This window comes from Acanthopagrus latus, chromosome 20, assembly GCF_904848185.1.
Source record: "Acanthopagrus latus isolate v.2019 chromosome 20, fAcaLat1.1, whole genome shotgun sequence".
In the NCBI taxonomy this organism is placed as follows: Eukaryota; Metazoa; Chordata; class Actinopteri; order Spariformes; family Sparidae; genus Acanthopagrus; species Acanthopagrus latus.
The window spans coordinates 11,774,001-11,800,079 of NC_051058.1; the positions used below are offsets into that span (position 1 = coordinate 11,774,001).

At 40.2% G+C, this 26,079-nt stretch overlaps 3 protein-coding genes across 3 annotated transcripts; 1 reads left to right on the plus strand and 2 right to left on the minus strand.

Annotated features, from left to right (window-relative positions):
* Nucleotides 1–8,025: 8,025 nt before the first annotated feature.
* On the minus strand, nt 8,026–14,836 carry ppp1cab (protein phosphatase 1, catalytic subunit, alpha isozyme b). The gene is made up of 7 exons (XM_037081188.1): nt 14,449–14,836; nt 13,171–13,302; nt 12,209–12,439; nt 10,773–10,877; nt 9,679–9,902; nt 9,012–9,146; nt 8,026–8,878 (listed from the first exon to the last, which is right to left on the minus strand). The coding sequence occupies exons 1-7, from the start codon at nt 14,501–14,503 to the stop codon at nt 8,783–8,785; spliced, it is 978 nt and encodes a 325-aa protein (XP_036937083.1). The 5' UTR covers nt 14,504–14,836; the 3' UTR covers nt 8,026–8,782.
* A 361-nt stretch (nt 14,837–15,197) lies between these two features.
* On the plus strand, nt 15,198–22,451 carry pelo (pelota mRNA surveillance and ribosome rescue factor). The gene is made up of 13 exons (XM_037081187.1): nt 15,198–15,431; nt 15,908–16,000; nt 16,667–16,817; nt 17,314–17,404; nt 18,613–18,776; nt 19,052–19,112; nt 19,394–19,555; nt 19,642–19,688; nt 19,806–19,879; nt 19,985–20,056; nt 20,391–20,465; nt 20,562–20,593; nt 21,916–22,451. Exons 1-13 carry the CDS (start codon nt 15,391–15,393, stop codon nt 22,008–22,010), a joined length of 1,158 nt encoding a protein of 385 aa, XP_036937082.1. The 5' UTR covers nt 15,198–15,390; the 3' UTR covers nt 22,011–22,451.
* Nucleotides 22,452–22,603: 152 nt separating this feature from the next.
* On the minus strand, nt 22,604–26,005 carry LOC119009697 (progestin and adipoQ receptor family member 4). Its single transcript, XM_037081190.1, has 3 exons — nt 25,549–26,005; nt 24,441–24,659; nt 22,604–23,317 (listed from the first exon to the last, which is right to left on the minus strand). The coding sequence occupies exons 1-3, from the start codon at nt 25,712–25,714 to the stop codon at nt 22,884–22,886; spliced, it is 819 nt and encodes a 272-aa protein (XP_036937085.1). The 5' UTR covers nt 25,715–26,005; the 3' UTR covers nt 22,604–22,883.
* Between the last annotated feature and the right edge of the window lie 74 nt (nt 26,006–26,079).

Genomic DNA, 26,079 nt, shown 5'->3' on the forward strand with positions numbered 1-26,079 from the left:
CAATGTAAGTTAGACCTGTTGGCACACTGATCCCAGAAATGAGAACTTTGGGCATCAGAGCCGCATCATCTACTATCATTAACATGTGTACACCTATCCAAAGCCCTGCAGAGTTAATAAACACTCATACTAAAAGACAGCAGACATGATGATAAACCAAGTTAAGTAAGACATGGGACTGATAAAGGAAAGAAGAAAGTGAGCGTGTAGTAGAGGAATGATCGCAGGGGGACAGGAATGCCAGGAGGACAGCCAGAGTGTCACACTATCATACCACAGAGGAAAAGACCGGCCTGCAGATACAGAAGGATCAAGTTTTATCTTTCCTTTTTTATGAGGAAGAGGAGGCAGCGGGGGAGATATGGTATGGCTTCAGTGGATGCACGACAGATTATACTGGTCACAAACTGCTATTGACTGAGACACAATGGCCTCTTGTGGTGGATTCAGAGCACTGAATTTATTATTGGCAAGCAAGTAAACACATGACCTAACAGAGAAAACAACATGTTTCTTTTTGTATGGTTGGGTCATCAGTTCAGCCGGTCTTTGACATTTTTATTCCTATATCTACATGGTGACTTGTAAACAACAATACCTGAGAAGGTCCACATAGTTTAAATCTCAGTATAAAACTGACCAGTATGATGTTGAGCACAGGCTGCATTGATTTACAATTTGTTTTTGCAGCAGTAAACAGGCTGCTGGGTGGTGCAGAGTCCTCTGTAGACAGGAATTCAAGTTGCTGTTGCTAATCAATAAACTGACAGGTGTTCATGTAGGGACAGCAGTGGTCACTGCTCATCACACTTGACAGCTCCAGGACACATTTTTGCTGCAATCTATTTATTACTTTGTCACCATGTGATTTGTTTTCAGAGTGAGACAGGCTTTTCTCACAAAAAATGCACTTATTGGGAGTTACTGCATAACAAGTTTATTTTTGGTCGGAGTGTGACCAGAAAATCTTTTGAAGAGCACACAGTGTCGGCCATCTGTGAGTCAGTGACTGGTTTTGCTGTGTCATGTTTCATTTGGGTGCCACTGTCACTTAAAGTGTGACCGCCAGGAGCGGACTAGATAGTCAGCACATTAAAACAAATGTGCTAGGGGGGAAACAGACACTTTATGATGACTTTAACATAACAATAATTTTGCAGTGTTGTTATAGAAAGAGTGGTAATGTAATAACATCTGAAGCACGGCTGCTGTGTTTCTGCTGTGCATCACAACTACAACATCTATTCTTTCTGCCATATTTTTTATCATGTAAGTGTTCCCCATTTCTTTTGACCATAGTGATTTATACAACCTCAGTGACTCACATCATGATGTGAACGATCATATAGCGAGCCTCAGGCCTCACAACTAGCCAGTCAAAAGGACAAAAAAGTGGTCAGATGTTCCCAAATCTACAGCTTTCAATTAAACATTATTTGAATGGATGGTTAAATTTTGATTTGGATATGTGACATTTAAAAAGAAAACACTGATTTAAAATTAAACTTATTTAGTTCAGATTTGATACTGTATTGATACTGTATATACAGTATGATGCAATAAATAAATATCTACTGAATAAGTAAATAAAAACAGCCTTGAAACAGATTTGCTGACGTGCTCAACGACAGTCCAAGAGGTTGTATTCCTCAAGTACCTCAGGTTGTCAGACTGATGTTGAGAGGACTCTCTAGTCACAGGGAGTGAGTGTAAGTCATTGTTAATTCTGTTGGGAATAAAAAAACAGTCCAATTTGTTACATTACATCACCCTTATAAGTAATCAGAATGATTTCTATATTGATACTGCAAGGGCACACTTTTGTTTGAGAATTTCTTCCTAAGTAAATGAGATGAATATCTAGATAATACATTTAAAACAATAATATATATCTATAAATGTGTGTATATATTTGGAAAAATCCTTGGATGTTTGCAGTACTTGTTAAGTAACCTGCTGTTCATATAAGACATACCTATGTGGGCATATTTACAGTATATACATTATCAAGCTATTTGTAACCCAAACATGAGCGTCTGCTGCTCCTCCACAGAGAATTTCTAAAATAGGAAGTTGTTTTGTGGCAGCTTTCAAGTTTCCAATCAGCTGCTGGTGGCCAACTGACCCAGCCCGACAGGCCCCTGGTGAGGGGCGATTCACATATGGTACAGTTCATTATTCGTTATGTACAAAGCAGAAAGCTCTTAGTTTCATGCATATTGTGTTCAGATCTGTTACGGCCTAAAAACTGAAACAGCCACTCTCAAGATGAATTGTGCAGGAATTTATGAAAGCAATTAAAGCTGCAAATATATTTAGATGATACATTTTGTATTATCATTCAGGAAATGTGTTGAATTTTATCTTGTATATGTCTATCATCATTTTATTTGATTTCACTGGCTTTCCAAAAGGTATGAAAATGATTAGTGTGATGATGATAGGGCAAACTCCACACTAGTCTATTAATAAAGTATACTAACATATGGATGAACTTTTTTTGCTCCCAGACATGTTGCTTAAACCTTTTATTCTTATTCTGCTCTGCCAGTGTCCCCATCTCTGTTTCACCCAGCCGTTCTCTAGGCCTCAGCTGTTGTGCAGCCGTTGACCTCTGAGATTTGGGGGCTGTGATAGGGGTCGGCCTGTCAGTGTCTCCCTCAGGGCAGAGCTGTGACATTTAACTCAATATCCCAGAAGGATAAGGTTTCTCCCTCGCTCCTCTCCATCTTCCACCTCTGTCTATCTCAGTAGCCTGTGGGTGCTGGGACTACTATAGCGTAAACCCCTTCAAGCTGGGACACCCATCACCTCCGACTCCCACTGCGGCGCTAACATGCCACGCCCTCGTGCCAGTCTGAGGGATCACCGTGTGCCGCCTTCCCTCCCTTCGCTGGTGAACTCTATCCGTGTTCCCAGATCTGTACAAGTGTTAAGTGTTGCAGTGATGCAGCTGCACACACGCCTATCTTACGCAACTAAGTCTGTCTCTGCTGACTTGCACGGCACAAGCCAAGTGAGAGGGACAAGGCGACATTTGTCACTTGAAGACGTGGAGCCAGGAAAGACTGGCATATTTCCTAAAGAAGGTTATTGTCATTAACAGGCCATTCTGGGAGTTGCAGGCCATCCAGCTGATCTTTATCATCCATTTGGGGTTCAAGTATCCCTCATGTACTATAACTGCTAGTCATAACATGCTTTCATTCATCTAGACTTACAAAAAAACAGCCCTAACTTAGCCAGACAGTGTCATTATTATTCTTAAGAGAGATTGTAACATTGATTTTTGTTTTAAATAACACATGTTCACACTGTGGCAACATCATTTAAACTGCACTTGGTCTAATTTGAACCAATAATCTGCAGGGCTGTTGTCATCTTTAAAGGAACAGTTCTCCCCAAAATGTCATTTTTAACTTGTGCCAATGCCGATAGAAAGTTAGGTTAAGTGGTCCGTAGCTCATAGTCCCCAAAATATTTCTGGAGCTTCACAGCTAAACAGTGTTGCAGCATTCTACTCAATAAGTGAAGTAGATCGGGACTTGATTTAAAAAAAAAATTTAAAACACTTGTCAAGCATATGCCAATTCTTCAGAAGCCAAGAAATCCAGAATTAATTCAAAAATATGTTATTTACACCCTTTCTTTAGAATGAAATCTTCACTTTAGCTGCTAAGCTGCCTCAGCTCAGAGCTCCACCATGCGTTGATGATGTGAGTAACATCTTTTCAAATGAATTTGGGATATCTGGACCTGGATTAAATCAGACGCGCTGTATAGAGCCACTTTCTGGTTGTTAAAAAAAGTCCTCAGCTTCTTCAGTTATGTTGTTTTGCTTTAAAGTTCCAGAAAAGTGTTGTCAACTACAAAACCGTACAAAACTTTCCATCGGCATAGGGGTGAGAAGATAATGACAGAATTTTCTTTTTTTGGGTGAACTGTTCCTTTAGCTTTAGCACACGTGCAAACGAATTTAACAACATTAAATTAAATTAAATAATGCGCAGTATTGACAGTGAGGACATAATTAGTACCGGGCAATACAGCAATGGATAAAGGAGCTACAGTGTCAGAGTTAGCTGGGCACTTGTTACAGCATTAGCTAATAGTAATAATAGAAGTGGCAGCTGAGTCTATGAATCCAGAATTCCTCGCGAGATATAAATAGAGCAGGTGACACTGTGCTGCTGGGCATAGCACCACGGCAGCTTTGCGGCTTTTTTATGAAAAGAGTACTGGACCTTTAGTTAGGGCTCGTAAGTCTAACTTTCACCTATCGGGAAAAATAAGGTAGGATGCTCGAGGGCACATTTGACTCCAGTGCCATCAGTATCCGTGTGGCACACTGGGCCCCAAAGAGTTCCCTGATGTTCACACCATTCCACACACTTAGGGCTGTACTATATAAGCCACGGGGGAGCCGACAGGAAAGTGAGCCCGTTGATCAAAAGTGGCTTTCATTTTACAGATGGGGTGTCATTTTATCGATGGCTGGCTTTTCATTTTTAAAGGCCAGTGTTTTTAATTTACTGGCAAGGTCACTTTATTAGAGAACTAGAGATTTTCAGAATCAAGCACCGCATCCTGTTGATCCCACTGGCTGAGATTAGTTCAGATTTGACTTGCAGCTGCCTCAAGTCGATCAATTTACAGTGACTTTAACAGACAATCACAGTTTGGTTTTTGCTGCAGAGTCTACATTCAATTCAGCTTTTACATATTAGCAAATGCTATATTCAGATTGCAGAGTTTGATCTACTATAGCAAAGACTTTTTTTCTCCTTGGAGGGCCCAAACTGAAACTTGGAAGGACAAAGGGGACAAAAGCAAACAGTTTTTGTGTTAAGGTGCAAAGTTTCACTAAATAGAAGCCCTGAGAGGAAACACAAAGATTCTGGTGATTCATTTTCTGGGTCTGATCTTAATTTTGCTATCTCCTGCTTTTATGACTTAAGAAATATATGACACACATGTATTTTGCCAGGGTAAAGGCCCTTCAAGGTTCCTTAATGTTTTCCCCCCATTTTCCAAAACATAATGTGGGCCAGATCGACCCTTATGGTGGGCTAACTTAAGTCTGCAGGCACCACTTTGAGCAGCTCAAATATATCTAACTCTATATCTCTTACTCTTCCTCATGTATGAGTTCTATGAATTATGTTATATATGTCCGTGATCATACTCAAAAAGACAAAGGGTGGGGATGTCATCATGGTGTACATCTTGAACAGCCATCTAATCAGGAGATTACATGTTATATAAATGTATATTAAATTGTTCACGTTTATTTTGTTGACTAAGTTTACTTCAACTTGATTCCTTGTTTTTCGGAAGTACAAATACCTGAAGACTCCATCTGAGGATTTGAGGGGTCTGTTTCCATCTGATGAATTCAACAAGTACAGCAGGCCAAACTGTCAGCATCACAATACATTTTCTGGCACAGTTTCACTTGTTAATTGGAATGTATTTCACAAACAAAAAACATATTGTTCACACGGTCAAAAAAGTGTGTTTCCAAAATAGCAGCATGAGCAGATTTGATTACTTTGGACGTCTACAAGTGGATGATCTCTTTCTCGAGTGTCATAATAGCAGTCATAAATTTAACGGCTTAGTATTTCAGGCCAGCTTAGATGCGTGAGCTAGTATGTACAGTATTTGGTATCATCTGAAAGATGAACTCTTCTACTACATCCTCAAAGTCTTGTCTATTTCAAGTACACTTATCTAACCAAGACACTATTTTGGGGTTTACAGCTACGACTGATGAGACGTGTTGGACTGGGCCCCATCGTCTATACAACAAAGTTAGATTATTCTTTTTTTTTTTCCTACCAGTTTTTTAAACAATATTTTATACAGCAAACCTGCAAAGTCGGATTTGAATCTTCAAGCAACACGCAGTAATCCTATAGATGAGCTGCAGTAAGAATCTGAGACCATAGCTGGTGACAAGCCGTGATTACTAAGTGTTACTTTCAGTCTTGAAGTCTATCGTCCTGCAAAAATGCAGTGAGGATTGTGATCCTGAGGGAGAATGAGAGAGGCTGGGGAAGACATCAGAGTATTTTGCAGTGTAACTGTAGTTTCTGTCAGACGTAGCACAAAGTTACAATCTACTCTAAGTCTTCTCCACAGAGATTCATGAAGAGTAACAACTGATTCCACATCAGTAAACCAAAAGATCACATTTTCATGATTAATTTCCTTTTTTTTTTTGGGAGATTCCTAAACAACATCCTTTAAGAAAACAGAGCAGGGGCTTCACTTTTCTCTGGGAGAATTGTTCATACCAACTACAGAAAATTAATTTTCATCCAAAAAAAGCTGGCCTTTTAAAATCCAAATCCAACCCTCTCAGCTATACCCTTCACCTTTCACCTCAATGGTCCTGTAAAAGGATGGCAAAATGACGGACAGAGCGCCTTGAAGAAGAGTGTTGATGACAGGAAGACGAATGAATGCAAAAAGAGCCAGAGAAATGCCTAAGAAAGAAACAGGATCCTTTTTTGATAAATATAGAATGAGGAACGTAAAAGAGCAGCGCAGAGTTTTTCAACTCAGCCACTACATAGATACAGGAGGGGAACATTATCTTAATAAATAAAAAAATGGCACAAACTTGTGGAGATAAATTTGTCTTCACAATTTTGCAAATTATGCAAAGAAGGTGCCCCTTTAGTTAACTGTTTGCCCAAACACACACACACACACACACACACACACACACACACACACACACACACACACACACACAACTTACGGTATGTTAACCTTCCACTAGGAAAGTTAACGCAATAAGCATTTTGTTAACCTAATTTCTGTTTGTCCCACATCTCCACGGATCCTCTGACTGGAGGAGCTCAACCGCGCCCCCTTGTGGACAATAGCTGGATTTGTCCAGACATGGAGCATATCATCACAAATTCATTTATTTGTTCATATTTATTGAGCTGAAAAGAAATGATGAAATTTAAATACCTTCTATTTCAGTAAGTTTTGATTCAGTCCTGGCTAAATCTGGGCTTTTGCCTTTGACCATTAAGCCTCGATCAAGACAGATATTCTTTGTTGCTTTTAAAATGTATGTGAAGGGAGATGTAAGCCACCAATGAAAATACAATTCATACATTATTTTTTCCCAGTAAATATGACCAACAAATCCTGACTAATTGTTCGAAAGACTTATTGCCATGGACATAGTTTATTAAAAAAAAACATTTTAGATAATTATATTTTTAAGTAATGACCCATCATGTGTGCAACATCGACAAAAATACAAAAACAACAACGCTCAGAATTTGCTTTCCTGTCTTTGTGAAACCCAAAGATTTTAGGAAATTTTACTCACAGAAAAGTCAGTTGATAACATCACCTTGGCCTTAAAAATAGAATAATCAAGAATATATATGCTAATCGACAAGATCTTTTGTTAAACTGTGATATGAAAATAAGAAAAAGAAAGGGTGTAAATGAAAATATGCAGAATGAAAACATCTGAATTTGAACAATGAATCGATTCATTGTTACAACTCAGATAAATATTTTCTAATACTGTGTCTTGTGTTTTTTATCCATTGCATATAAAACACTTTGGGTGTCCATACAACTGGTGCCCTCAGCAGAAAGTGACTAACATCACGGGAAACCTCCAGCACTGTGAGGTCACAAGATATTAGAGATGATTCATACAGTTTATTCCTGATAGACACCTGAAATGTGTCTAGTTATTTAGTAATCTATAAATAAATCCATCCATTCATGATTATTCTTATTCTTCTTTGACAGCTATACTACTAGCCCTGTATGGATTTTATGTTATGGATGTACCTGAAGATGAACAAGTCACTTGCCATCAATGGCTACTGGCTTTTATGCAAAAAACTACCAAGTTACATGCAGGTACAACTAGAACAACCTTGTTAAGTCGTTCGATGTCAGATTTACTCCAAACTCCATTTGCAGATCAAGCATATCATAAAGCAGATAGAGAATCACAATAAAAATGACCAGCAGACATTTTAGCTCAGATTCTCGCTTTATTGGTCAACTTGATGAAAGACTACAAAACGAATTCACAAAAAATCTCTTTCAAGTAATCAAATCTGTACAAACCTAAACTGTATGGGGTTTTTACAGCTCTGGCTCATATGAATCTGAAGAGTCATACGCATGTGTGTGTGTGTGTGGGGGTAAGCATGTGGCTTGCTCCTGTGAGACAAGGTGACATCCTCCGTCTCGTTCAAGGATACGCCAAACTCAAGACACACACACACACATGCACACACACACACACATCTGTGTTTGAGATTTTACAGTACAGAGGACAGGGAAAACAAAATACTTCCCCCCTCCACAAGTACACACACATCACCTGCTGGCAGGGGCTTGCTGCTAAATTCATCATGTCAGCAATTTCCCACTGTCTCCCAAACCCTGCATTTCAGTCAAAATTACTGTACAGACAGACACTGTGGTTACAACCTTTCCACGGGAAGAGTGGCAAGAGAGAGGGGAAAGTATAAATCTCTAATACTCTCACACAAATGTACACGTGCACACATGATTTTAATGCTCACCGGCAGGCATGTTTGTCGCCTGCGCACGCACGCACTCACTCAGACAATCCGTAACATTAAATGTTTTAAGAAGTACAGATAAAAAAGGAAAAAGCCCTGGGTATAGGTTTGATTTCTGGCTGTTTGGTGAAAGAAAGGAGAAGAGAGGTAGAGAGGGCAGGAGGGATGGGTTGGAGGTCGAGGGCAAACTACTGGTGTCATTTCTTAGCTTTCCTTGGGGGAGTGACTGGGCGACCAGAGCCCATGCCTCCTCCACCACCATAGAACAGCTTCTTGTCTGCAGGTTTGAGAATCTGTAAAAGAGAGACAATGATGTCAAGACAGCGCAAATATCACAAACAAGCAAGATTTCTTTTAACGATGGAGGTAATTTTACAAAAATTTAAATTTTCTTTATAATTCTGGTCTGGTTGATGTCTTGCTTACCTGGAATGAGCACATGAGGGTTTCATCTACGCTCATCATGGCTCCGGCATTGTCGAACTCACCGCAGTAGTTTGGGGCCGAGAACAGCGTCACCAGCTGCCTCTTTGCAAAGAACTCATATCCATCCTCAACCACCTAAAAACAGATTGACGACAGGTTAACAACTTGAAATTACTCACCCTACTTCTCACCTGTAAATAATGAATCTGGCACAAAAGAAGAACAAAAAAGTGTCATTCAGTTTTAGAGCACTTAATTAACAAAGAGCCTACAATAAGCCATAAATCCATTGCTACCACTCACACTGCCTACCTTGTTATCAGTAAAACTGTGCTGAAATCCAGCTGTGCTGAAGCGGCCGTGGTTTAACGAAATATTTCAGAAGTTCCACCTGACTTTTCTTCACATGCTCCCTAACAGCTGGACATGCTTGCTAACCTTGTGTTAACTTCAAAAGGGAGTTTACGTAAACACAGGGAGGAAGGATTCACAGCATAAAATACATAGAATAAAAGCAGAACAATAAGACCTAGCAAGCACTCAACCTCTTCAACGTTAGTACAGAGGAAGCCCTGCCTACCTCCTTATTTATTCACTTCTTTTATTTACTACCTTTCATTCCTAATGCAAGAAGATTGTTAACTCTGGGTTGAGGTTGTGCAATTACCTGGTGGGCCCGACAAATTAGGTCCATGTCGTGTTTATGGAGGAACTTTGTGACCACATCAGCGCCAAAAGTGAAGGAGACGCCACGGTCGTTCTCACCCCAGCCCAGCACATCTTTGTCCGGGTCAGCCCACAGCAGGTCACACAGGAGGCCCTGGTCAGGCACATCAGTCGGGCGCATGACCCTTCGGACCTGCTCCATAGACTGGAGGTCTGGGGATAGGCCTAGAAGAGTTCAACGGGGAATAAGTAGTTATAATTTGACAGCTGGAGAACACCAATAAATGCAGTCTTTCATCTATATAACAAACATTTAATTATTCATTAACATTAATTTGATTGAAAAAAAAACACTGGCTTAAAAAAAAAAAAAAAACTCTTGCAAACATACAATATCCTGTCTGTACGTTTCTCTTATGTAACTATGCTGCAAGAGGGAGGCAGTATTTACCCTCATGATTATCAGTGCCTGTTTACATATTTTGTATAGCTGGTCTTACAGACGTGAGATAGCTGTGGCTGGCTGTTGGTGTCACATTGTCTGGGCCCTTAGGTTCATGTTATTATACATTTCTTTGTACCATGAATGGTACCAAAAATCTATAACAGCATCTGTTATTACAGCTCTCTTTCACTGTTTTTTAAAATCAAATATTCTTGTTTATTCCACTGTTATATATTTTATTAGTGATTGCTGCAGTGCAGTGGTTCTTTTGTGTTTAAGACCATAACCAGCTCACATATTAGCAGGTTTCTGATCAGAAACCACAAAATTAATTTGACAGAGGTGGTTCATGTAACTTACACGTTTAGTCTACTTGTCTAACCCTACTCTGCCAAAGTTGTATATCAAAGTATATCAAATTATGTTCTGCTAGGTACCAGATGATATGATTGAAAATAAGAAGTAAATAATAATGTACAGCTATGACCTCTATAACAGGGGAAGGATACACAAATCATTTCCATAAAAAAATTAAGATCCCACACAGTCCAGCAGGTCTGACTATTATGTTGACAGTAACAATAGTGCAGAGGCGAGTTTGTGTATGTGCGCTCTGGATAGAAGCCAAATGAACTGTTTGATGAGGCTACCTCCATGGCAACAGAAGATCTTCTCATCAACAATGGCTGCAACAGGCAAACAGTTGAAGCAGTCAGTGAAGGTCTTCCACAGCTTTATGTTGTATCGCCTCTTACCTGTGGGTAGAAACCACAATTACTTGGTCACAATCTAATCTTAAAACCAATAAAATCTCAGCAGCTGCACCTATTGCATCACATTGGTAACAACATTTTACATAATCCTGGCTCTGTGAATAGCAGAAAGGCATGTGATTAATCACTAGTGCCTAATCATGCTCCTTAGCCTGAAGCCTGGTGTACCAAGAGGTTATGTGTGTTGTTGCTTTTGTTACTGTAATAAATCAGTTTCCTTGTCGATTTTTCTTTTTTAAAATGTGCACAGATTTTTGAGTACACTTAATCATTACAGATGGGTGACTAATTACAGACTTGGTGGCATGAGGAAAAGTTTTAAGTGACTGTACAATAGGTTCATTGCTTGGGCACAGATGCCAAGAGCCTCAGTCACAAAGACTTCTCAACTGGCCAGTGTTTTTAATTAGGGACTAAACTGACATCTGCATTTAGACCTATGGGGAAGCATCAGTAAATAGGATCAGATTATGGTCAACAACAAACATTTGATGGCTGTAATGTGTGTACATTATGCGACAGTTAGAACACCCTGTTGACAATTACAAAAAGAAGGATATTATACTTGGTTTGAAGTGCATAAACCCTTCATTACAAAGATGAATGCACATGTGACAGTTCAGTGGTGCCAATACCAAAGACATCGGTTTACAGAGATGTGGAAAAAATTATATGGTTAGATAAGTCATCATTCGCATCAAATGAGGGCAAGTGCACGTGACATACACCACAAGAGCAGTATAGGCCTGAATGTTTGAGCACTATAGAGAGGGAACGAGGCTGCTATAAGGTGGGAAGTTAATGGGGTTAAATGTTTGCTCAACAATAACTTTGTGACCATTTCACTGTCTTTAGATGTAGAAGGCAGAATAGATGATTAATGAACCTTTTGTGCGACCTTTGTCATCTACCGGCAAGTGTAGTCTGTATTATAAAAAGAGAGGCGTTTATGACTTCATTCAAATAACCATGTTGCAAAATGATTATGAGACGCTATGAAACAATTACTTTTTTTAAAACAGACATTACAATTACCATAAAATAACTACGGTCCTCAAAGTAAAATTGCTGTACAGTTGAAGGCTACATCAAAACCAAAAACACTAACACAAATCTAAAAGCAGATCTGTATAGTATGCAACAGTGCTCGTAATGGACCAATTTTGTCTACTAATTGTTCTCATTTCTTTAACTGTCTTAAAATTTGAGACAAACATATATAGGCTTGACTTACATTCTTAGAAAACTACTGGTAACCATAGAAAGTGGTGTTAATAATAAAGTGTATCTATATACATGCCATGACAACTTACACTCATCGTAGAAGCCATATATTCTGTTAATGGAGGCGCACTCGTGGTTTCCTCTCAGCAGAAAGAAATTTTCTGGGTATTTGATCTTGTAAGCCAGCAACAGGCAGATGGTCTCCAGGGACTGCTTGCCTCTGTCTACATAGTCGCCCAGGAACAGGTAGTTGCTCTCTGGTGGAAAGCCCCCATATTCAAACAGCCTCAGCAGATCATAGTACTGCCCATGCACATCACCTGGTAAGACAAGCAAAATGAGAGTGGAAACATCAATGTTGGTCAAAGGTGTGACTATCATGCTGTGTGTATGTACACAACAAAAGGTAAGGGACTGGCATAGAGGTACAACAACACTTGGCACCCTGCAAATGACCAACGACAACATAAAACACTTTATAGACACTTTACAGACCACGGCTGGCTGTGCGTTATAGTAAATGAACACTTATTCTGGTGTTGTTTTGCTTGTTTTATCATGAGATCATAAGATAACTAACAGAATGTGCAAGTTAGCATTTGGTGTGAAGATGCTGGTGATTCTCATTATAGGGCAAGCTTAGCGAGTTCCTGGGATCTGCAGACTATTCCTTCAGAGAAATGTTGTGCCATTAAGTGGCACCAGCAGTGTGACACAGGAGGGTAACTCCAGGGAGACTTTGAGTGCAAAACACCACTGCACTTGCAAGCTAGTATTATCAGTTTATCCCTCTAGTTCTAGCTCTGTTATTATGTGGCAAGGTCACAGTCACACTTTAAACTATTTTCTTTTTGAAATGAATTGTTTCCATCAACTATCTTTTGAAAAGCCTTTAGTTTGTGCTAATAAGAATGCATAGCATAATGTGAATTTAATTTTTTGGTAATTGTCCGGCATCATAATCTGCAACAGCCATCTAAGCCTGTTTGTAAACACTATGTGACCACACTAGTGAATTCCCTTGATTCTAAAGAACACAACTAAGCCTCACCACAAATCTTGAGGGGCGCCTCAAGTTCGAGCAGGATTGGCTGGCTGAGGAAGATCTCTCGGGATTTGAGGCAGAGACCACGGATTTCATTCTCTGTCAGCTGAACATTTTTGCCAGGTCTGGAGCCTTTCACTGCAAGAGAAAAATGCAACAAGAGTGAAAAATAGTACACAGAAAACAAAGAACAATAAACAGTGGTTCATTATTCATGCTTATCTGTTACAAGGCAACAACAGACAAACCCTACTATTCAAAAATATGATGTAAAAATGAGGATTTAAAAAGAGGTGATGTTGCATATTATTTCTAAATAACCCTTAAATAGAACTGCAATGTCCAAAAAAAAAAAAAAAACATGGCAGAATGCCATGGACAGTTGGCACATGTTATTATGTAGCATTCACAGTGTTTGGTATCCAGTCATTAACTCCATCATTAGAGCAATCATTATCAACAAAAAAAACGTGTTGTATTCATGCACTTTGCCTCATCTTTTGTACCCCTTCTTAAACTTCAACTTTATGTAACTTCAAAATATTATTTGTGCATTATAGTTGTTGAATCGTGTATTTTTAAATTCAGCAAAATAGCTGACAACAGAGGTTAGGGCTTATAGAAACATCTTGGAGCTGATGACTTACTGATACCACCTAGTAATTTTCACATTCATCTTTTAGATGACATTTCTGTGCCCGCCATAGAAATACAACTCTTAGATATTAAATAACAAGCAAAAGTATTACTGCAGACCAATTCAAACAATGCCACCTGATGACATACATTGATAAATGTAAGCTGTTTGCCCAACATCAGCTGGAAATTTATTTCCATTTTAACCTCACAGTTCAAAAAGGCATTCGGCTCTCAAAACAAATCCATACTGCCCAGTGATCATTCCAACGTTGTGCACACATTAGCAAACATATGTAATGTTCCGTTGCTGCTGTTACATAATTTTTCTAAAGATTAACAACACCACCTCACTTAATGGCTAACGTTCACGTTAATGTGCGAATATTTTCTCGGGCAAAGTCAAACATAAATATAAAACGTTAACCGAGTTTCAAAGCTAGGCCAACAAAGGGTAGTTTGCAACGAGAAAGATGCAACTGAAGGAACATAACTGACTAGCAATTCAAATTCTGTGTTTCGTTAGCAAGAAGCAAAGGCTGAAGTTAACCGGCTAACATAGCATAGGTGGCTATCGTTGTCTAGCCTGTTAGCTAAAATGGCTACCTCGGTGAATAAATATCGAGCGAAAAAGCGTTACTGCCTTACCTTCCAGCAGACGTTGTATAATGGAGTCGATGTTCAACTTGTCGGCTTCAGCCATGCTATTTTTCAATTCCGGTCGTTTTCAATTAACTCTGACGAATTTAAAGCGTAGTAAGTGTTAACTGAATACCGTGTTACCGTTAGCTCAACTAGTTTAGCGTTAATCGGCTATCGTTAGCTCGCTAGCTAGCTAACCTTGGGGCAGAATTGGCAACCTCAAAATATGAGGCTGGAAGCTGAATTGTTAAAGATGTGAAGGCTGTCATGTACTTCAGAAATCCGCCGTAGTCAACTAATTTCCATTAGATATCCGAATTCACTTTAAGCATCCGTATTCTCTCGTGACAACGGTGTTTTCTGCCGTAGCTATTACTAGCACCATGCCATCGACAAAAAAAAAGGCTAGACGAGCGCTAGCTCAAAGCGAGGTTGAACGGAATGGGGCAGGCAATTCACGCACTCCTATTGGGCAGCTTTGCCAATAGGCGGTGTTTGAAGGAGCCAATCTTCTCTCTGATTGGCTGTTTTCAACGTCGGTCAGTATGTACTTATCTCAAACCACAATGTAGAAAGGACTATCTTTCTCGGCTATATCTCACGTTTTGCGGGCTGCAAACGGAATATTTTATCAAACAATGCAATATCAACCGAGTTTGTCCACATTTACGCAAACATTCGTCTTTGTATCGCTCTGTATATGTTGCGCAGTAAAGCGACACCCACGGAAGTGACCAAGATGGGAAGAATTGACGACGTATTTTGGCATGACGCAATGTCCTAGCGCCTGGCAACACGCACCGAGTGATTCATTCCGAAGTTGAGACATGGCTTAGCTAGCTAGTTTGCTAATTCACTAAAATAACATGACTCTAACTCGGAACGACGTTAACCTATCCACTATACGCTAATATAATTCTGTTGTTTGTGTCATACAACCGTCCGACCATGAAGTTGCTCCATAAAGACATTGAAAAAGACAATGCCGGGTGAGTGATTGACGATAGCTGATGTTAGCAAGCTAGCCAGCATGCTAGTTTACAGCTGACTGTACATGTGCCAACTTGATCCAAAATGTCCATAGTGATTTACATTAATCTGTAACAGCAGGGAAGCGGAGGGTTTTTTATTAATGCGAAATAGTCCCTTTTGTAATCAACGTGTAACAACACATATGTAAACAGAAAAGCACTCAGGCTTTGTGGACATAGATTTCACCCTGCTGAGCGAGCATACTACGCCTCAGGTAGTAAACAAAACGATTCCCCCCTGTTACTGATTCCCCCTCCATTACTACTGAAGCAGCTCGGATCGTCTGCGTCATTGCAACATCTGTGTCGAAATAGCTGTAAGAGCGTGGCTGCAGTTTCATTTTTTGATAAGCTAAACCACACCTGATCTGTCCTCAGTTAACACAACTGTTACCATGCCAGAAGCTGACTTTTTGATTGCTACTACTCCTCAGTCAGGTGACTCTGATGCCAGAGGAGGCAGAGGATATGTGGCACACCTACAACCTGCTGCAAGTGGGGGACAGCTTGAGAGCATCAACCATCAGGTAAACACGAATGTCTTTCATGAAAGGTGATCGCTGAAGCCTTGTAGAGCATCTGACAGTTTCCCAGCCCCATTGAGAAAGAGATCCATTTGCTGACAATGATTCAAATCTGTAGCTTTGCAGTATATGCACTTGTGTCGTATTGACACTAGGTTGTGTTTCCATCCATCTTCATAACAATCATTGGTCAGACTTCATACACACCCAAAGCAGTCAGTTCAGCAAGCCACACTGGTTGTCTTTGTAGTAACTTTACATTTTGTTATATGTGTTATTTCTGACTGTCTTTGGAAAGACAGTGCCAATGTAAACAATATATTTATGTATTAATTCCTACTCAGTACCCACAGACACAATCTTGTTTTTAACAAAGAAGCTCTCAAGAACTTTTATTTTAGTTGAACCTCATATGTAGCCCATACCGCGACACTAAATCAAATGTGATGTGTTTCCAATACCTCAGTTGACACAGGCCAGTGTCTAGTTTAGCTTTGCTAAAGCTTTGTTTATAAACGCAACTTTGTGTTTGTATTTTGCTTGTTTGTTTTTTTTAGGTTTCCAACGTTTTTGCTCACTCTTTCCAGCAGTTTATCACTCAGTGTTTTGGCCTCAATAACACACACACACAGAAGTTGCAACCAATGTTCCTCTCCCCTCTTTCCGCAGGAAGGTGCAGACAGAGTCCACTACTGGAAGTGTGGGAAGCTCCAGAGTTCGGACTACTCTGACTTTGTGTGTGGAGACCATCGACTTTGACTCCCAGGCCTGTCAGCTGAGAGTAAAGGGCACTAACTTAGAGGAGAACCAGTATGTCAAGGTCTGAGTTGCAGTCATGTTGCTTTTTTTGAGGACTGACGTTGTAAAGTGGAAGTAAAGGGACTAGAGTAATGACATTAAGAAAGTGAAGATTGAAGTTAAGGTTTTAGGAGCAATTGGAGATTGTTATACATGTATGTTGTGTCTGATAAGAAGTCAGATGCATTCTCCAGTTGTGAAGTTACACTAACCAAAACAAATAACTATTTGATTTTTAGGTTTTCATATTTTCAGTCAAGAGACGCAAAGTGCTTTTAACTGGGCTGAGGATTGTGGAAAGTTAGCGTATACTATAAATTGACTTTATATGTTTTTTGAACGTAAGCAGAATCTCATGTTAAGAATAACAGCTGTGTGATTTAATCTTTCCCTGTACAAATATCCAAATATTCTCTTATGCTGCAGCTTTCTGTCACTGGCCAACATTCAGTTTGTCTTAATATTTACTCCGGCTGTGATGGATAGTTGTTGATTATGTCCTGTTCTTCTCTCATCAGATGGGGGCTTACCACACTATTGAGCTTGAGCTCAACAGAAAGTTCACGCTGGCTAAAAAGAGCTGGGACAGCATCGTGCTGGATAGAATCGGTAAGCAGGTGCCCCTCTGTATAGTTTACTGAGATTTCAATGTGCTCTATTCAGATATTCAGAACAATTACAGCTGAAAATTTCACTTAGTCTCATTCTTGTGTTTGGCTCATTCAAGTTCACACTTCCCACATGCACGGCAACCAGGACTTGTAAACACTAATCAAATAGACTCACAAGTATCTTGTTTACCAGACAGAATTTCATGGGCATTAGCAACTGCAGTATCAGCTGCCTTTCCCTTATACCCGTAAAATTGCATGTAATTTCTTGTATTTGCTCACACACACACAAGAGATGACCAGCAGTTCTCTTGAATACAGTCACCTGATGAGCACCCAAATGTGAAATAACATTTTTCTCTTTAGGCCAAATGAACCAAACCACAGAAACAAGTTCAAAGACGGGGCTTACAAAAGTTAAAAATTGCTTACAGATGTTCAGGAGTTAAGATCACCTTAAAGGTTAACAGATATTTGGAGAAGTTTCCATACACGTTACATAAAATGCAGACCGCTTGGTTATGTATTTATGATACCAACAATGAGAGACTGTTGCCATGGGAACACTCTAGGGAGAAACAGGAGAGAAGTTCCTAGATGACAGATGGGGTTCATGCATTTGAGTCATTGCTGCTATAATTTTCACCACAATAACTAGAATTTAAGTGGCAAGGCTTTAGCAATGAGTCAAACCAACAACAGGCATTAAAGTGAAACTCTCGCCAAAATGCTAAAAAGAAAGCGAGCGGAGGAAACATCTGTTAATGTGAGATGTCCAAAACTTTCTTTTTAGTAAACTCTGTGTACAAAAACAATGTTCTCAATGCTCGTGTTCATGTGTAGAGACCCTGGTGATACTACAAGCAAAGTTTCATGTTGTGTCAAGTCTTCTTAGTCTTTTAAAAATAGCGATTTTGATGCTGTCGCTAATTTGCCCCAAGCACTACCATTTAAAATGAGTTTGACCCAAAACCAAAAGTACAGTAAATCTTAAACGTGCCTCTTTCGTCGTAATTATGCTTTTACACGAAGGTTTGACTCATATACATTCACAAAAAAAGCCTAGGTTGCATTTTGGCGAGAGTTTCACTTTAAGTAAATTGTAAAAAAACATGTATTAATAGTAGAAGTGAAACTGTACTGTGCAAACTTTGCAAAGTACCCACTCCATTAGGTGATCATTTATCGTTGCCTTGTCCCCTTTAGAGCAGGCATGTGATGCAACCCAGAAGGCAGATGTTGCAGCTGTGGTAATGCAGGAGGGTCTGGCCAACGTGGTGCTGGTGACCCCGGCTATGACTCTGCTGCGTGCAAAAGTGGAGGTCACCATTCCTCGAAAGAGGAGGGGAAGCTGCACTCAGCACGAGAAGGTAGGTCAGCTTTCTGTGACTGCAGATCTGTAACGATGGTTTTGAGTGGACGATGGGCAAACTGCAGTATACCTTTCATGCATAATTAAAAAAAAAAAAAAATGCAGATATTATCTTAGGCCTTCTTCTGACCTGGTATTCACATCTGTTTCAGCCAGATCTGAACAGGGCCTAGTGTTCGGCAAATACATTAACAGCATGTCAGACATTATCAGTAGTGGTAACTGGAGTCATACAGGCCAATTTATCAGACAGATCTTTGTCTCTGTTCACAGGCACTGGAGAGGTTCTATGAGGCTGTAATGCAGGCAATTCTCCGCCACATCAACTTTGACGGTAGTGCTTCTGTGTAGACACTGATACACACACACCACCCGCACTTAAACATGCACAGACCCACAGTGTGTTCCTGCTTTGTGTCACATGCTTCTCCCTTTTTATTTTGTTGTTCCTTTGTGAGCCTCTCATTTACTGCACTTTATGTCATTTTAATGGCACCACTGTGGTTTATTATCACAGCCACATAGTCTTTGCTTGTTCTCATTTTTCGGTTTCAGTTTCTGTACATTAAAAATGACTAAAGTAAGAATTGATTTCCCTTCCTTGCTTCCTTCTAGTGGTTAAGTGCATCTTGGTTGCCAGTCCAGGCTTTGTGAAGGACCAGTTCATCACCTACCTCTATAAAGAGGCAGTGCGGCAGGACAACAAGGTCCTGCTGGAGAATCGACCCAAATTCATGCTGGTCCACTCGTCATCAGGTCACAAGTACTCACTCAAAGGTACGATCTGGTCGAGTCTGTGAACAAAACCAACATCTCACCACATCAAGGTCAAAACTCATAGGAAATGCTTGATGTTTTTGCAGAAATCCTTTCCGATCCCACTGTGACGAGTAGGCTGTCAGATACCAAGGTAACTATCCTAACTAACTATCCTTGTCTTATTCATCATCTTGTAAACAAATGCTCTCAGGTTTAAAAAAAAAAAAAAAAAAGAAGGTGACTATCTTGCATTTATGTGTCACTCCAGGCAGCAGGAGAGGTGAAAGCCCTTGAAGATTTCTATAAGATGCTCCAGCATGAGCCTGACCGAGCCTTCTATGGGTGAGTGATGATGGACGTCAGCAGCCAGGAGTCCAGCCAGTCATTCAAACTGATACCTAATTTACACTGATAACCAACCACCTTTGTATCTTTGCTTTCTCACAGAGTGGCTCATGTGGAGAAGGCTGCCGACGCCCTCGCCATCGATACCTTGTTGATAAGCGATAAGCTGTTCAGGTACATACCGACATGCACTGTCTGTTTCTGGCACAGATCTCTACGTTATCTCCTGTATTTCAAAGTTACAGTGCAGGTGAACATTTGTTTTTACAGAAAGAAACACTGGGTAAACTACTGCGGAAATGAATGTGTCGCAACCTTCCAACATTTTCAACAATTTTCTCCTCGATTGTCTTAACTTTTATGTGAGCTAAAACTCAAAATCTGCCATCAGAATACTTTAAAATGACATGTGATTCTCTTGAAAGGGATTGTTAGTGATGTCAACACAGTCAAAAACAATCAAATCAAATCCTTAATGCATGTTCTTCGTCTCCACTTGTACGTCTAGACATCAGGATGTCCCCACAAGGAGTCGTTACGTTCGGTTGGTCGACAACGTGAAAGACAATGGCGGCAATGTCAGGTACCAGTTATCTTTTTAAAGAAAGGAGTGTTTATATTTACAAAGATCTGGCAGATTATATGATGAGATTTTTTTCCTTTTTATCTTTTCTTGCAGAATATTTTCAAGCCTTCATGTGTCTGGTGAACGTAAGTAATAAAACAACCCACATTTTTATTGATTCAACACTAAAAAGACACTTGGAAATTTTTTTTATTAACACATACGTACCTAAAGTATTTATATGACAAAATCATTAAATAGTTTAATTTATGAAAAGCACTCCGACATAAAAATATTTACATTCAGTGTTCCTCACCTCAAACATGAATCTGGGGCACTGTTTAGGTCAGCAGGTAGAACAGGCATCCCATCTACAGAGGCTTTGCCCTCGTTGCAGCGGCCCCGGGTTTGAGTCCAGCCTGGGGCCCTTTGCTGTGCGTCACTGCCCCTCTCTCTCAACCTGTTTCCTGTCTTCAACTGTCTTGTCAATAAAAAAGCCAAAGGCCAAAAAAAAAAAATGTCTAGTGTTCCAGAGGCTTACTGGTGCTGTAGTATTTAGCATTATTTGTATGCCTGTCTGGTTATTCTGTTTAAACCTGGTTATTTCTGCACATTTGTAGATATACATACAGTAAGCTTTATCAGATATTATTAGTATAATAGTATTTGTAGAACTAGACTCCAGTGTTTGCTGTGCAGGATTTTTAATGATTTGTGTGATTCAAAAAAGATGCATGAAACAATTTCCCAAATTCACAATTCATTTTATTATCTGATGAAATATTTTTGTTCAGTCCATTTCAACATCTGTATTAGGGCTAGACAATGTATTTATATTATATAATTATCGTGATATTTGACTACATATTGTCTTTTTTACATTTGGCATATATTTATATTGTGATATGGCATAAATGTTGTCTTTTCTTCTGCTTAAAGGCTACAAGTGTTGAAGGGATGTAACTTTCTGAACTTACCATACCTCTACTTGTTCTATAGCCTTTGCCTTTACCCAGTCGGTCATTATATCTAGTGACTTAACTGACTTCTTTACTACTTTTTACTTCAAACGCATTTACATCCTTTGACACTCTTTATTTGCTCCATGGTATTGCTGGTAGCTAAAAACTCCACTGGTTGTCTTTACATCAGTGCAACTCTGTAGAGTTTACTGTATAATTCTGCCAAAACATGTAATGACCGCTATGGGTAAAATAAGATCAACATACTTCCAGTTCTGCTCTGTAAATGTTTGACTGTGACTATAAGAGGAATTCTTTGGTGTTATTTGTGCGCACTCGCCACACATTGACCTTCCCCTTTTCCGATCACTTCCTCAGTTTACAAAGTTGAGAATGGACAGAAACAGTTCCTCTACTACAAGTTTGTGTCTAGCACCTCTGTGATCAGCCTGAAGTACTGACTGTGTACTGTCACCTTATTGATGTATCCTTGACTGTCTCCTCAGAGCTGACTCAGCTGAGCGGAGTGGCTGCCATCTTGCGGTTTCCCATTGCTGACCTATCAGATGCTGAGGAGGAGAGCAGCTCGGACGAAGACTGATCTACAGAAAAGGACTAGAGAGCTCTCACTGGGTGAAAAGTCGCCCGGTGTTGCAGATCACACAAGAATGCATTGACTCAGTGCGTTGTTTAACAATAACTCTGCTGGTATTCCACCTCTGCAACATCCACACCTCCTTAAAATCTAATCTACACAGCAGCTTTCTATAAGTGGCCATCATTTCAAGGAATCTGATGCAGTTTTTGGAGCTTTGATGCTTTTGGTTTGAAGGTGACAGTGTCTTTGGAAGGTGCAGGTGAAGTAAATGCTTGAAAGCACCAAGTTCATGTGATTGCCAATGAAAAGGAATGTACCATTTGTTGCCAAGTCCAAACGAAAACAGTTAAAATTTTCACTGACATCTAGCAATAGAATGAAAGTGACTTTTTTTGCGATTGTATATACAATTTAGTTTTCTTGCAATTAAACAGAAGCACTCAACCACTTTCGTTGCATCACTTTGTCATATGGGCGGTTTTCATTGCATGTGAATGAAACACAAGTCTGAGCAAGATATAAAAATATATAATTTATTACATACAATAATATAACTATTTTAGTTATGGGCAATATGGCCCAAAACTACTGCATTTCAACAAACTAAAAATCAAGTATGCTCAGGATTTTTAATTTTAATATAGGGATATCTGAATTCCACAGTTACAACACTGTTAAGTTCCTCTTTATTCTGCTCTGGCAAAATGTCACATTGCAAACTTCCCTCTGCAAAGCATTTTAGCAGCTAGATCTAAAGTGCATTTTCAAACATTTCCTCTCTTTATACTTTTATACCCCTCCCACCCCATCAAATCCTAAATCTCATCTCTATCAGCAATCGGCGCTCACCCATGTATGTACCAGATACACTTCCGATCACTCAGTAGGACACTGGTAGCTCTTAATCCAGGCTAAATCCTCCAATGTGCCCCAATGCAGGTAGATAATTGCACATATAACCATGACATGCATTATCTGGTGGCTGTTGCCCCAGTTGTCAAACAGGCCCGGGGAGAAGCGCTCAGGAATCTGTATGATGTTGACCACCCCTCCCAGGACGGCCAGTGAGTCCATGATGACGAAGAGGCGCAGGGAGTTGGGGCTGCCCACCCCGCTGCCGTATACCCGGAACAGAAAGAGGCCGAAGCGGAACAGGGCCTGCCAGGCAAAAGCCCGCAGGCGCAGGACATTAGTGCGGGCTGTGGTGGCAGAGTAGATACCGTAGGCTGACAGGAGGATGTAGGCCAGCAAGGCAACCGTTCGCACAACTGGGTAGCAAAGAAGCGTGATGTGGATGATGGGAAGTGCCCCTAGTGACAACAGAGAAGAGATACCAATTAATGATAAGGTCACTAAAACTAATGTGTTGTTGACTTAGTTGGTGGTGGAGACTTGAGACTTAGACTGGAGTCTGCTGTACTTGGGCTCGAATGTTATGAGGTGTTACAAAGACTTGATGACCTAAAAATAAAAACATTACTATAATAACTAAGCCTAAAACTTTGGCTTTGTAAAGTCTAAGAAGAATAACACTTTGCTGAAAAGGCTACAGTCAGCAGCCAGTTAGCTTAGCTTAGCATAAAGACTGGAATTCAGCAACAGCTAATGTCAGTCTGTCCCAAAGCAATGACTGTCCGCTGGTTGCAGACACAAGGAAATTGATTCATCGTTTTTTTTAAACCAACAAATGAGGTGTAAGTTGTTAATAAAAGACTTGAAGACAAAATATACTGTTGAACAAGTCTTAACTTCTGACCTTGTAAAGTCTGAAAATAACACTCTTGGATAGATTTACCACAAACAGTATCCAATTAGCTTAGCATGAAGACATGAAACGGGAAAACAGTTACACAAGTGGATGTTGAACTAGTTTGAAGCTGAAAGCAGTGACTTTGTGGAGTCTTCACTGGTTGTTTCTCAATAGTGGTCTTTAGAGGTGCTGGCAGGGGGATTTCATCTTTGGACTGGGCAAGCTAGCTGTTTCCAACTCATTCCAGTCTTTATGCTAAGCTAAACTAAGCATCTCCTAACTCCAGCTTCCCATTGAATGGACAGATGAGAGTGGCACTAGCCTTCTCGTCGAACTCTAGCAAAGAAAGGAAAAAAGCATTTTTGCCCAAGTGTCAAACAGTTCACTTAAGATATCTTTGAATGTCCAAATGTCTTTTTCATGGTGAGCATTTCAGAGACGAGAAAGATTTGTAGGCTAATTTGCTTATGAAGACCTGAGACTTTTACTTGGAAGAGACCAAAAGACTTTAAACCTTTTGACTTCAACTCTATATGTTGATTAAGACTGAAACGAAGTCTTCAAAGTGCAGAAAAAAAGTTTGTAAGTGGGTCTTTAGTGAAGTTATTGTAAGATAAGAACTTTGTGAGAAATCCAAGAGGTCAGTTAGAAGACAGCAGAGCCGGTCGACATCCACAACCTACCTAGGGTGTTAACTAGGCAGACCCCGAACATGTCCAGGGAGAGCAGGTTGTCGTACACATGTTCTCCCCCCACGTGGTTCATGAACACATGGTAGACCACTGAGCCCACGGTGGGGCAGAGGCAGGCCAGGTAGTGGACCACACAGATCCACATGCTGTCCACCTCCATCCAGGGGATACTAAAAGGCAGCAGCACCAAGAAAAGGAAAAAAGGGATGCCTGACGTGACCGAAAGATTAGGAGTTGGAAGGAGGGAAAGGATAGAAGAGAAATGTATGGAAATGTTTAGGTTAGTGACATCTGTTTTTTTTTTTTGTTTTTTTTTTTGTGGTGAGCAGAAGCAATTTAGAGCAAAATGAGGAATTTAGTGTTCTGTGAGCGGTTCCTGTGTTTCTTTACTGGAACTATTTGAATATATGGCTTCATGTGTATAGAAACCGGAGCAACATGCTGAAGATAATACCCTTCACTTCCCCTGAGTAAGAGTGTTAGTCTTAATGAACTTATAGCCAAGGTGAACATGGAGCTCGAAGAAGAAGATGCCCTCAAAAGCTCAAAGCTGTGTGTGCTTTAGGTCATGCACAGTTAAATGAAAATGTTTACTCATGTTTGCACAACTGAAGTCAGGCTTGCATTTGTAATTCTTTCTCTAATACACAATTATTATCTATTCATACACTGACATATTTTCATAATTCTGCACTGGATCTTTGCAGGATGCTTTCCCCGTGATGAATACGGGCATTTGCAGCTGAAAACTGTCATCAAGCAGACACCTTTAAAGACCTTGTTAACAGCAGGATATTTCCAGGACAGGGATTCCCAGGGCAGATTACAGATAATACCCCATATCCTCATTACACACTTGCCAAGTTTGCTCGTAACTGGCCATAAGTGAGAGTCGTGGACATCTGTCTCCTTTTCTGTTTGTACGCTCTCCCTATTGATACAAGGTGCTGATACATTTGCTCTGTGTATTTTAAATCTAAATCCATATTTTAATGCAGTTAAAAGCATTTTGAAAAATTTGGGCATTTTAACTTCTTCTTGCAAGGTGAAGAATAGCAGTTAAAAGCACATGCAATGCACAGTTAATTTCCAGACTTACCATGGGTGTAAATGTTCCCCAGCTCATTGTGCATATAGAAGAGGCTCCTGAGGCACTCCTGAGCAGTGGACACTGGCCGGTAGCCTGTCAGGACATATTTGTTGAACTGGAGGTGTTCAGGAGTCTTTGCCAAGTCCAATAGCCGCGGTCCTCTGTAAAGCACCATCACAACTGCCTGCAGCCAATGCCCTTACATTTAGTTAGTTGACACCGCAGGTTCCTCACCATTTACATCCTACATGAGGCCACACTCATGACTCCGAGGCACAGTCATGGCCACGACCAGCCGGAAATTCTGGTACTTGCACCCATCATCGGACAGGTGTAATTCCAAGCAAGCAACCTGTTGAGCTGGCAAAGTGGCATGCTTTCAGTTGGGCCAATCAGCAAAGGGTTCTTATCCCTAAGCTGGGGTAATCCCTCACAAAAAGCCATGTGCTCTACAGCAGCTGCTCCTTGTCATGGCTCATAACTGACTCACACCTCAACTTCATGTTGAACATGCATCATTTCTCTTTCCTTTATTACAGA

What these genes read in the sequence shown, in the direction of transcription:
- LOC119009697 (XM_037081190.1), bottom strand. Translation starts at nt 25,714, where the DNA reads ATGGTGCTTTACAGAGGACCGCGGCTATTGGACTTGGCAAAGACTCCT. An exon ending in GGGGAACATTTACACCCATG is followed by an intron (nt 24,660 to 25,548) that starts GTAAGTCTGGAA and finishes CGGTCACGTCAG; the next exon opens with GCATCCCTTTTTTCCTTTTC. An exon ending in CTGCCTAGTTAACACCCTAG is followed by an intron (nt 23,318 to 24,440) that starts GTAGGTTGTGGA and finishes TGTTGTCACTAG; the next exon opens with GGGCACTTCCCATCATCCAC.
- pelo (XM_037081187.1), top strand. Translation starts at nt 15,391, where the DNA reads ATGAAGTTGCTCCATAAAGACATTGAAAAAGACAATGCCGG. An exon ending in TTGAGAGCATCAACCATCAG is followed by an intron (nt 16,001 to 16,666) that starts GTAAACACGAAT and finishes CTCTTTCCGCAG; the next exon opens with GAAGGTGCAGACAGAGTCCA. An exon ending in GTAGGCTGTCAGATACCAAG is followed by an intron (nt 19,689 to 19,805) that starts GTAACTATCCTA and finishes GTGTCACTCCAG; the next exon opens with GCAGCAGGAGAGGTGAAAGC.
- ppp1cab (XM_037081188.1), bottom strand. Translation starts at nt 14,503, where the DNA reads ATGGCTGAAGCCGACAAGTTGAACATCGACTCCATTATACAACGTCTG. An exon ending in GGCGCCCCTCAAGATTTGTG is followed by an intron (nt 12,440 to 13,170) that starts GTGAGGCTTAGT and finishes TTGTCTTACCAG; the next exon opens with GTGATGTGCATGGGCAGTAC. An exon ending in GATCTTCTGTTGCCATGGAG is followed by an intron (nt 9,903 to 10,772) that starts GTAGCCTCATCA and finishes GAACTCTTCTAG; the next exon opens with GCCTATCCCCAGACCTCCAG.